The sequence below is a fragment of the Nicotiana tabacum genome, chromosome 10 (genome assembly GCF_000715075.1).
Source record: "Nicotiana tabacum cultivar K326 chromosome 10, ASM71507v2, whole genome shotgun sequence".
Lineage (NCBI taxonomy): Eukaryota > Viridiplantae > Streptophyta > Magnoliopsida > Solanales > Solanaceae > Nicotiana > Nicotiana tabacum.
Genome location: NC_134089.1, coordinates 155,630,519 through 155,642,848, shown reverse-complemented (window position 1 = coordinate 155,642,848; position 12,330 = coordinate 155,630,519). Strand labels below are relative to the sequence as shown.

The 12,330-nt window shown below is 35.6% G+C and overlaps 1 protein-coding gene across 7 annotated transcripts; it reads left to right on the top strand.

Annotated features, from left to right (window-relative positions):
* The first annotated feature begins 704 nt into the window (after positions 1–704).
* Positions 705–10,080, top strand: LOC107768638 (uncharacterized). 7 transcript variants are annotated; one of them, XM_016587760.2, is made up of 4 exons: positions 705–3,689; positions 3,800–3,883; positions 7,170–7,301; positions 9,415–10,080. In XM_016587760.2, exon 1 carries the CDS (start codon positions 926–928, stop codon positions 3,623–3,625), a length of 2,700 nt encoding a protein of 899 aa, XP_016443246.2. In that variant the 5' UTR covers positions 705–925; the 3' UTR covers positions 3,626–3,689; positions 3,800–3,883; positions 7,170–7,301; positions 9,415–10,080. The 7 variants fall into 7 exon arrangements, with proteins under 7 accessions (XP_016443246.2, XP_075079530.1, XP_016443247.2 ...); XM_075223429.1 differs by lacking the exon at positions 9,415–10,080 and adding an exon at positions 5,068–5,568 and having other exon boundaries at positions 3,803–3,883; positions 7,170–7,573; XM_016587761.2 differs by lacking the exon at positions 9,415–10,080 and adding an exon at positions 5,068–5,568 and having other exon boundaries at positions 7,170–7,573.
* Positions 10,081–12,330: the final 2,250 nt, after the last annotated feature.

Here is a 12,330-nt window from a genome sequence, read left to right as displayed (position 1 = left end):
TTATGGAAGTACTTCTGCCATCTACACCTGATACATGCTTCTTCCACCATTACCTTACCATCTTCGTCTTTGATACACCTTACTTGGCTCAGGTCCCGAGCCTTCCTCTCCTTAATCTTGGCTAACTTGTACATTTTCCTGTCACCTCCTTTGTCCCCAAAATCCTCATATAATCGTTCAAATGCTGCAGTCTTAGTCGCTATGACTGTTAATTTCGCCTCCTGCCTTCTTATAACAATCAAATTCAAGCTCAAAAGCAAATATGGACACAAAAATAAGATGAAATAGGAGCACTAGTACCTAATTCGTGAAGATTGATGCTTTATTAGAAGATAATTTAGTAAAGAAAAATAAAGAATAGAAATTATTCAGTGACTATTTGAATTGCTTCCTGTAGTGTTATATAGATTATGTTGTAGCCTATATTGCATTAATAAACAAGATATTAGTCGAATTAGAGCAATAATATCTCTAATTTGCTCAAACAAGTTATATCACAATTTGACATGATTAATATTTTTTTATTAAAGCAATGGTATCTCTTATTTGCTCGATAAATTAAATTATAATTTAAGATGATTAATAGTATTCTTTAATAATGTCCGTATAATTTTTAATAAAGAGGTATGGAATTCAAGTTTGAAAGACAAAATTGGACAGATTTTTGAAAGCCAAGAATAACCCTAAAAATCTTTTTAGAGAGGGAGCAAGCATTTGGGGCCCGTTTGGCTATTCAAATTTGATGCCATTAGCCTACGCAGCCCCCCTTTATTCTCTCCTCTTTCACCATCTCTGTTGTGGTCTCCTCATGACCACGTTCACCTATGACTCAACCCAACAACAACACTCCTCCATTTTCTAACTCATCCCACAATATCTTAATGAACTCTTCTCACTGTTATCATCCTCAGTTTCACCGCTCGAAATGTTAAAGACCCTTAAACCCAGGCGTTTTTCTCATCTGGGCCGTCTTCAATTTTCTTCAATACCCGAAATTAGTGAACAATTTGATTCCTTACATACAGGAGAGAAAAAGAAATTCTCTTTCATTATTTCAAAGGTTTCTGAAATTTTGTCTAATCCGCGAATGCAATGGAAGACAAGCAGAGAGCTTGAATCCTTGAGCTCCAAATTAAGACCCCGCCACGTGGCAAAACTCGTTGAGATCCATGAAAATACTGAGGTAGTTTTGCAGTTTTTTTATTGGGTTTCTAAGAGGCATTTTTACAAACACAATATGAGTTGTTATGTTTCGATGTTAAATAGGCTTGTTTTTGATAAGAAATTTGCTCCTGCTGATCATGTGAGGATTTTAATGATCAAATTTTGTAGGAATGAGGAGGAAATGAAATGGGTTATTGAGTATTTAAGTGAACTTAGCAGAAAAGGTCTTGGGTTCAGTTTGTATAGCTTTAATACTTTGTTGATTCAGTTGGGTAAGTTTGGCTTGGTTGAGGAAGCTAAGAGTGCTTATCAAGAAATCATGAGTAATGGAATCGAGCCAAGTTTATTGACTTTTAACACTATGATAAATATATTGTGCAAGAAAGGGAGAGTTCAGGAGGCCATGTTGATAATGAGTCATATTTATCAGCGTGAGCTGAGTCCTGATGTATTTACATATACATCTTTGGTTCTTGGGCATTGTAGGAACAAGGATTTGGATGCAGCATTTATGGTGTTTGATAGGATGGTTCAGGACGGAATAGATCCGAATGCAGCAACTTATACCACTCTTATAAATGGACTCTGCACGGAGGGAAGAGTCGATGAGGCTTTGGGAATGCTTGAGGAGATGATTGTGAAAGGCATTGAACCCACTGTGTATACATACACAGTTCCAGTTAGTTCCTTGTGTGCAGTCGGACGGGAGAAGGAGGCTGTTGATCTTGTTGTGAGCATGAGAAAGAGGGGGTGTGAACCGAATGTCCAGACATATACAGCTCTAATTAGCGGGCTGTCTCAGTCTGGCCACCTTGAAGTAGCGATTGGATTGTACCACAACATGTTGAGAAAAGGCTTGCTCCCAACTATGATTACTTTCAATGTATTGATAAATGAGTTATGTGGAGCAAGAAAAGTTGGCAATGCTTTTAGAATTTTTCGTTGGATGGAAGCACATGGATACGTACCTAACACTATAACTTGCAATGCACTTATCCATGGATTATGCTTGATTGGGGATATTGAAAGGGCAATGGTTCTACTCACTGAAATGCTAAAGGTGGGTCCGGCTCCTACAGTGATTACTTATAATACCCTCATTAATGGCTACCTTCAACGGGGCTTTCTCGACAATGCTGTGAGACTGCTGGATTTGATGAAGAACAATGGATGTAAACCTGATGAATGGACTTATGCAGAACTTGTTTCTGGTTTCTGCAAGAGGGGCAAGCTTGACTCGGCTTCAGCTCTCTTCCAGGAAATGATAAAGCATGGTTTAAGTCCAAACCAGGTCAATTATACAGCTTTAATCGATGGTCTCTCCAAGGAAGGGAAAGTGGACGATGCACTCGCATTACTTAAAAGGATGGAGGAGAGTGGTTGCAGTCCGGGCATTGAAACATACAATGCTATTATAAATGGTTTGTCCAAACAAAATAGGCTCTTGGAAGCAGAGAGACTTTGCAATAAGATTGCAGAAAGTGGACTGCTCCCAAATGTCATCACCTACTCAACTTTGATTGATGGGCTTTGTAGGAATGGTGGGACTCATCTTGCATTTAAAATTTTCCATGATATGCAGAGAAGAAATTGCACACCGAACCTGTATACATACAGTTCGCTTATCTACGGTTTATGTCTTGAAGGCCAGGCTGATAGTGCAGAGAGCTTACTCAGAGAAATGGAGAAAAAAGGGTTAACTCCTGATTATGTGACATATACTTCACTAATTGATGGTTTTGTAGCATTGAGTAGACTAGATCATGCGTTTTTACTTCTTCGCCAGATGGTTGATAAGGGTTGTGAACCAAATTATAGAACCTATGGTGTCTTGTTGAAAGGATTGCAACAGGAGTGTCAGTTGATTTCAGGGGAGGTCGCAATCCAGCATGAAACAGTGTATAGTAGCACAGGTAGCAAGAAGGATGTTAGTTTTGAACTGTTATGTACTCTCTTAGATAGAATGTCTGAAATTGGTTGTGAGCCAAATACAGGCACATACTGTACTTTAGTTCTTGGCCTTTCTAGAGAAGGTAAAACTGCTGAGGCAGACCAGTTGATAAAACATATGAGAGAGAAAGGCTTCAGTCCCACTAGTGCAGTAAATTGCTCTCTTATAGTTTCTTACTGCAAGAATCTGAAAATGGACGCCGCTATGGAAATATTTGATTCATTGATTCTACAAGGTTTTCGGCCTCCTTTGTCAATTTATCAATCACTCATTTGTGCTCTCTGTAAAAAAAGCCGACTAAAAGAAGTTGAAGTGTTATTTGAAAACATGCTTGGGAAACAGTGGAACAGTGATGAGATTGTTTGGACCATCCTGATTGATGGTTTACTCAAGGAGAGAGAATCTGAATTGTGCATGAAGCTTCTTCATGTCATGGAATCCAAGAGCTGCACTATTAGTTTCCAGACATATGTTATCTTGGCAAGAGAATTGTCCAAACTAGATGGTTAAATGATGCAAGTCAAATGAATTTTTTGAGGTGCAACTGATCTGCAGCTCCACAAATCAGAAATAAGTGAGTTTATTTTTCATATAATAATAGCCTCTCATGTATGGTTGCTTCAACTACTTTCTCTGAAGCTCGTTTGAAGAGGAAGCTAAGCAGAAAAAAATCTTCTGTTTCAGAAGCTGCTCGGCAAATGCAAGTAAGCTGAGTTTTGGCTGAGCTTCATGTTGAAGGAGCTGACCTTTGCAGGTCAAATGCAGAAGGTGCGTGAGATTGCCTTTTAAAACTTCGTTTTCTCTTGCCTAAGCTTGCTTACTATAGTAAAATTAAAATAAACACAGTGGCTTTTGGGGGATTAGTTGAAGCAGTACATTCTATTGGTTCCTTTTTTTTTTAAAATCATTAATTGTTGACATTTTTAAGTATCTAGATTAATATACACTTTCTTGCCATCTGTGATTATACAGCATTTATATGCCAGTTACAGCATAATAATCAGTTATAATAGCTATGTTAAGGTCCAGGGAATTTATTTTTTTGTAAGTTTTCAATTATGGAACTACTTCTCCCTTGTTTTTTAAAACCCTTTATATTTGATGTGTCTCATACTTTCGCTGTGAACTTTATCAGTAGCAGTGAATCTCAAAAGACCTCATTCCCTTTTATTCCAAGAATCAGCCTGTTTAGTATCGAACTAATCATTTAGAAGGAACGCGGCAATATTTTATGAGGAAGGAAGTTTCAGTTTCTGTGATTATTCTCGTTTCTAGATCGAATGTTAAATCTCAGAAATCTATGCCCCTAGTGACTTCTGGAGGTAGTGGAGAAAAATGTGTCGAGTAGTATTTTTTTCTTTTGATAAGGTAAGATATAAAAGAACAAATGTGTCAAGCAGTACAAGGTTTTTTTTTTTTTGGGAAATGGAGCAGTATAAGGCTTTCTTGTTCAGTATCAAATCAATTTCACTGCAGATTACGTAGAAGTTGAACGCTCTCGAATGTTTAGTTGCAAGTATTTTAAACCCCGATGAGATAGGCTGCAATTCTTGAAGTCACAGCTGAAATGTGATAACTACGTATATACTAGACAGCTCCATAAAGCTCCTTCAAAATGTAGTCGCAAACACCTGAATTTAACTTTCTGTTGCGGTATGAGAATCTTCAAAGATACCAAGTTTTTCTTGTGTATGTCATGTGAACCCTAATCCACATGATTATCATCCCTGGAGAGTGTCTCAACTGAGATGCTTTTTCAGAGAATCGCGATTCCCATTTATCGATTTGGGGCTGTGAGGAAGTCTAAGCTGTGGTGTATCTTCGCTAGATTGAAGTCTGAAGAGTTCATTTTGGACATTTGATTGAGTGGACAACCTTAGATGATAGGGATTGCTAGATCAACATTGATCTTTTTCCTGTTAATATACATTTAATGATGTGTTGAACCACAGGTAAATTTACTCCACTACTTGAGCTACTATGCAAGGAGAAAATTTCACTGAGTCAGAAATCCTGGAAGTGAGAAGGACAGAGCAAAGGATTTTCACAGTAAAAGTCCCTCTCTCACAGATTACTGAGAAGGGCGGAACAGGCACTTTCTGTAGTCTTCAGTATAGCACTAAGGGGTCGTTTGGTACATGGGATAAGAATAATAATCCCAGGATAAAATATGGGATTAACTTTATCTCATATTTGGTTCGGGGTATTAACTAATCCCGGGATAACTTTTACACTAAAATGGTGGGATTAGTTATCCCACGTAGAAGGCAGGATAACTAATTCCATGGGATATCCCACCCCATGGGATATTCTACCATTGTACCAAACGACCCCTAAGAGTGCAAATAAAACTTTAAGTCTTTGTTTGGTTGGCAGCTAGGGGGGGCATCTTTGCTACAGAAAATCTGGGGAAGAGAAAGATCATTCATCAGTTGGTGTTATATGTGTATGAGGTAAGAGAAAGATTTAATCCACTTATTGTTGCACTGACAGTTTCTACAGCTGTCGATACAATTCGGAACCTGTTTGATACAAAATAGGTAATATTAAATATTGGCAACTGTTAAAGCCTTTTTTTTAAGTTGAGCAGTTAGAAGGAAGATGGAACGACTGAGTTACCCGGTACTTATGCTAGTAGGAGGTGGTAGGTACCCTTTGGAATAGTCGAGGTATGTGCAAACTAGCTCCGATACCACCGTCATCCAAAATAAAGGAAGAGAAGGAAAGGGCTTCGACTCCACAATTTGGAGCCTGTTTGGTATTGAACTGGTAATGTAAGCAACTGAAAGGTTTGTTTATTAGTTGGGCAACTAGAAAGAAGAGAATGAAAAGAGCTTAGGAAGTTGCTTATTAACACTCATGACATTTGGAGAGAAAGGAATCAGAGGTCACTTCTCTTATTTTGTGAAAAACTGGAGTACCTTTGGGGTCCCTATTTATTATAGATGATCGGGTACTCCTCATAGGAAGTCTTATTTTCTCCAGATACCTACTTTTCTGTACCAATTTTATATGGGAGTTTTACTTTTACTTCAATAAAAACTTGATTTATCTATAATTTCTGGATCTCCACAAGAAAATTAGCTTTAATTAACAAAATTATGTCCTTTTCTCTATTAATTAGCCTAGAAAGATTATGTTTCACTCATTAATCATTATAATAACAATACTATCGTATTGACAGCAACTACAGTAGTAACAGGAAGGAATAATCATCAACCTACTTATATTATCCATGAATTGACTTGAGAACTCAAAATTAAGAACCTCTAATTTAGTGCAAAGGAGCCGTAGCGGTAAAAGGAGGAAAAAAGGAGGGAAGCATGAGAATTATTTAATCTGAATAATGAAGCCTTTCCTCTCTTCTTCTGTGATGTTTTTTGCTCTAGTATATCTTGTTGTTTTTCATTTCCATTTCTCTCCTGGTGCTTCAAAGCCCCTCTTGCGTTGCTTTCCTCATAGACATGAATGTTGATGAGAAGAAATTGATTCTACGGTAGTTGGGAATGTAAAGGGGAAGGAGATGTAAGCCATTGGCTTGGGGGAACGATTAAATTCCATTGTACATAGTCTTGCCTGTATATCTATTTCTGTATATGGTTCCCTCCGATTAGAATGGAACCTAGCATGGAGATTAAAGAAAGCAAGTATTAATACAACTAGGTAACTTTTGCTTATCAAAAAAATAAAATAAAAATACAACTAGGTAACTTTCTATAACTTTTCTTAAAGGTGCCTCAGTTCGTACCTGATTGATACAAAAACTTGTAGCGAAGCTTATGGAAATAGGAATAGAAACAAGAGATGTGAAGGTTAAAATTTAAGATAAATGGAGAACATCTAAATGAGTGTTTCAATTTGCACATTCTATTTGTATCTTTGAGGACTAGGCCAGGACCCTTTCTGTCCTCCTCATTCTTCTTTGCTCTGATGTAAAACTTGATATATATATATAAGAAGTAGAAGATCAACAACTCTTCTGTGACCTGACATCTTTTGGTGTTGGGATGGAAATTAATCAGGGTTTAACTTTGTTCTTTGTGTTCTCTTGCAGGATCCATTTCGATAGTTGTCAATTCTCACCTGCTTATGGCATTTTTCATGTCCAGCGAAGTAGGAATCAAGCCTCAAGGCATCGACTAGAGCAGCCATATTGATTCTTTGACACATATACCTCGGTCCAAAGGTTCATTCTTTTTTCTCTTCTTTCTTCTCTAATACTAGATTCATGTAAATTTTAGAGTGTAGTTCCATTTTTTGAATTAACATGGAGGTATAACAGAGCAGTTTGATGTACATAGATCCTGCTTAGCTTCAGAAATCTTTGTTAATTGATGAACATCTACTTTGTGTCATTGTATTTATGATTTCGAGTTGAGCAGGATGCTGTTTGTACTTGTATTGCTTTAGACATAGTTACAGGTAATAAGATATGTACACATAAAAGTTTTTTGGGTTTTATTTTGCTAATGGTGGTGTCTGGATCTGCTTGCGTGCACCTTGAGTATTATCTCATGTCACGTTACATTCAATGTGTTTATTCAACACTTATCAGATGCCAAATATTTGAGATGATATGATGAATACAACTTGTGTGACATAATAAAGTTCTGATGGATAAAAAAAAAACTAAACAAAGTGAAATCCAAAAAAGAAAAAGAAAAAAAAAAGAAAAGGGAAGAAGTTTCTGCAACTTTGTTGACCTACGTGGAATAAGTAACAGAATGCGTCTCTCAAAGAGGTCCAAATCATGCATGCCAAATCTTGTCTTATATTACGAATATACAATGTCGCTACTGAATGAGCGTTTTATGAATTTTATTCTTTAGTATTTGGAGCCATCTCAACTTTCAGTGCCATATCATTTATTCGTTTTACTTAATACTGCTGTATGCATCATACTAGCATCATATGATATGGGTACATTGCTGAATTTTTGTTATCTCCCACCAATACAAGTATTGACTAGGGGCGGAGCTGGTTGTTAGTCGAACACCATTCGCCGGAAAATTATACAGTGTATATATATATATTAAATCCTGAACACCCTTAGCAAAATATCTGACTTCTCCACCAGTATTGGATAACTCTGCCTATGAAAACCAAGGTGGATAGAAAAAAATTACCTAATTTCTACTTTCAATGGTTTTCATCCGATTTCATTGACCATTTTGAAGGGAAGCCTTGGCGTAACTGGTAAAGTTGTTGTCATGTGACCAGGAGGTTATGGGTTCGAGTCGTAAAAACAGCTTCTTGCAGAAATACAGGGTAAAGCTGCGTACAATAGACCCTTGTGGTCCAGCCCTTCCCTAGAACCCTGCACATAATGGAAGCTTAGTGCACCGAACTGTTTTTTTTTAATTGACCATTTAGACCATACTCTTGAATGCTATTTCTGACTAATACAGTGATGTTCCTTTAACAAGCTAATCACAAAGGAAAGACAGGGCAGTTCTTCAACTGCACGTTCATGTTTTCTTTGGGTTTTTCTTTATTTCTGGGAAGTTCTAAATTCTAATACTGTTTGGTTGGATTCTCCCCACATCAGAAAAAAGAAAATGAGAAAGGGAAAGTTCATTCACACCAAAAAAACTCCATAAAGGATAACCACTACAATATTTGTCTTTAGTGTATGGCTTCCTCCTCTGCTATCAAAAACTCCATTACACAGCAACAATAATATACCTATTTCCGAAAAAATGAGGCTGTTATAGAGAGATTTAATTATATAAGCAGACTTTACCTCTACCTTGTGAAAGTAGAGAGACTGTTTCCGATAAATTTTCGCTCTCAGCACAACAAAAAATTTGGATGTCAAAATCATGAGACAAATAATAAAGACACAATGCCTCAACAAAAAATATAGTATAAAAAAATATACAGACGTAACAATACCTAACCCTTTATTCCTTGAAACACAATATTCCAAGTACTACATACATCATATTTGGACATTTCTTCTCACCATTTTCCTCTTCTAAAAAGTCCTCCTGCCTTTTACTCACATCAAAATAGCCTATCTTAACATAATCATTCTAAACATTTCTTTTTGGATTTTCTTCCTTAGTCGCCTGATTCTCGCCTCCTTAATACGTCATTTCTGAAATTTCAATAAACCAACACAAAAAAACTTAGCCATTCTCCTATATATATGCACAAATATAGGCAAAATCAACATAAGTTTTCACATTCTGAAGCTGTTCTTGATCTCTAGACTTTTTTCCCCTATATATCCATTTTGTTTAAAGCAGTCTTTCGATCGATGGAAAGGCCGAATAATGATGCTAATAATATTGCAGGTCCTTCAATTGCATTATTACAAGAAAGATTCAGACAATTGGAAAAAGCAAGAGAACAAAGAGAAGACAAGACACTCAAATTGTTCCCAGAACCTCAGGTGATGAATATTTCAACCAAGATTTGTATTCCTGCACATAAGCAAGGATTACAACATGATCAACTGGTAATTTTTCCATCCGAAAAGGATCATCTTTCACTTGGACTCAGCTTGAATAATAGCAATCGAACAAGTCACAGAGCTACGAAGACGCCAACTTTTTGGTCAGGTTTTAGTTCAAAACGTAAATTTGAAAACTCTGATGTTGATACCTCTCTTCATTTATAAGGCACGCAGTCCGATGCACAAGTCATCTCGCGTTCATGCAAGGTCCGGAAAGTGCTGCATCCCAAAGGGTTGCCTACCCTAATGCAAACATTAGTGGCTTCTTTCACGGCTCGAATTCGTGACCTATAGGTCACAAGGAGACGACTTTACCGTTGCTCAAAGACTTCCCTTTTTCTCTTTTCATTTTATGGGCATATCATAAATTTTTGTCAGATTTTTATTTCATTTTTACTTGTTCGGAGACTGTAAAAAAAATATCATTGTTCAAGCTCTCCTGATCCCTATGTAATCACGTTTCCTTAATTCCTTTTTCAAGAATCTGGGAATTGAATTGTATGTAGTCACACTTCCGATCCCGACTGTATATTTATATAACCAAGATGAAGTAAATCATGGAATTCACATCAAGTTTGATCTTGATGAGAAAAAACAAAAACTACATGATATGGGTACGTTAAAGGGCAAAGATCACTCCCGTGGCTGAAACTGTTTACATCCGGTAGCCACAAAAGTCATAAAATTTATATATTTTTCGTATATAACATACAAAAATGTATATATATACAAAAAATATACAAAAAATTCATATGTTTCGCTATTATTTTAAGAGCAACTATACAATGTTATTTTTTCACGTTGTTGTTAAATATTAGGCCCATTACCAATAATATTTAAAGTAATGGGCTCGAAATGATCACTTGAACAGGATGAGATTGATCGATCTACATAAAAAAGACAGTATCTTGAAATCCTAAGCAAAAGCTCAAATGAATAATTAATACTGTCTAGACTCTTTTCATATGCAAGGAAATGCTTTTATTCACAAAATCCTAGATCATCAGATCAATTATTTCTGAATAAGAAATAAAAGTCATGTTTCTTATCAAAGTTATGAGCAGTGGAAACTCAACATTTTGCCTACTGAGCCATTTGATGCTAAAAAGGTTTTGTCCTGGCCATGAAATGCCAGGAGAAATTAAAAAATAGCTAGATTTACAAGTGGTCATTAAAAAATAACCACGGTTTTAAAAGTAATCAAAATTTAGCCACTTTTCATGTAAAGATAAATCTAAACGAAAACATTGTTCAAAATCCAGAAAATACTCCAGCATAATATACTGGAATTCCAGTATAAATACTTCCAGCATAATATGCTGGAAGTTCATACACAGGTACTCCAATCTCCAGTATGCTAGAACTTTTCGTATTTCAGCAAAATAGTGTCTATTTTTCAATGACTTTGCAAACACTGACTATTTTTTAATGATCAGTCCGAAAACTGGCTAGCCCGTACTATTTTTACTGGAATACCTGAGTAAGCTCCCGAAGAGTTTGAAGAATTAATGGGGTAAGAATAAGATACAGCCCAAAAAAGCTTTTAAAAATAAAAATAAAATCCGAGTCATTATTTTTTATAAATTTTGGCTAGATGCGGTGCATAATCAATGTTTAATCAACATATATACACTTATTATACATTTGCTTACACTGAGTGGGCGTTTGGACAAACAAATTGTGAAATTTTGAGGAAAAAATAAAGTAAAAAAAAAATTCAAGTGAAAATGGTACTTTAAAATTAGAGTCGTGTTTGGACATGAATATAATTCGGAGCTATTTTTTAATTTTTGTGAGTAATTTGAAGTGAATTTTTTGAAAAACAGCTTTTTAAAAATTTTCAAATTTTTGAAAAACTTCAAAATTTAAATTCAAGTAAATTTGAAATTTTATGGCAAAATATTGATTCCGAATAAAAAATATTTAAAAAAAAAAGTAATTTTTTTTTATATATGGCCAAACGGGCCTTGAGTATATTATACACCATCGATAGCTACAAACTGTTACATCTTGGTGGTTGGATACTGGGCCATCAATATATTTCATTGAGAAACTTTCAGAAATCACTATGTTTTAGTGGTTATTAGCTAGTTGTAGCTATCATTTACTATATTATTTCCTGTAGCTATGTTTTCAGGTTTTTTAGAGTGTATTCGGTGTATTTAAGCTACTGTATTTATGAATACAGTAGCATTTCTAGGCGTGAAATAGGGGATTACAGATAGACAAATTTTTATATTCGACTGTATTCACGGCGTGAACACATGAGATTACAGCTGGACAGATTACTGTATTCGACTGTATTCACGACGTGAAACAGGGGGGATTACACTATTTTTAAACGGAAACTGAATCGATTAGCATAATAGACTCCTAATATAACTCAACAAACTCAATTATAACACACAAATTTTGTATTTTCAGTTATAAAAAAGATTCTCAACCGAAAAACACCTCCAAAACATAGCAATCTTTAGAGAAATTATATAATACATCTGAATGCATAAAATATATTAATTAAAAAAAACATATGAATACATTCATGGCATATAGAGAGACAGTGAATACAATGAAATGCATAGAATACAGCGGGATACATTGAAATAAAATGAAAAAAAAAGACAGTGAATACGATGAAATACATCGAGATATATTGAAATACAATGAAAAAAAGACAATGAATACAATGAAATACATAAAAATACAGCGTGATACATTAAAATATATTAACAGAAAATTCAAGTTGCTCAGCCCC

Excerpts from the sequence above, each read along its gene's own strand:
- LOC107768638 (XM_016587760.2), top strand. The coding sequence starts at position 926 with ATGTTAAAGACCCTTAAACCCAGGCGTTTTTCTCATCTGGGCCGTCTT.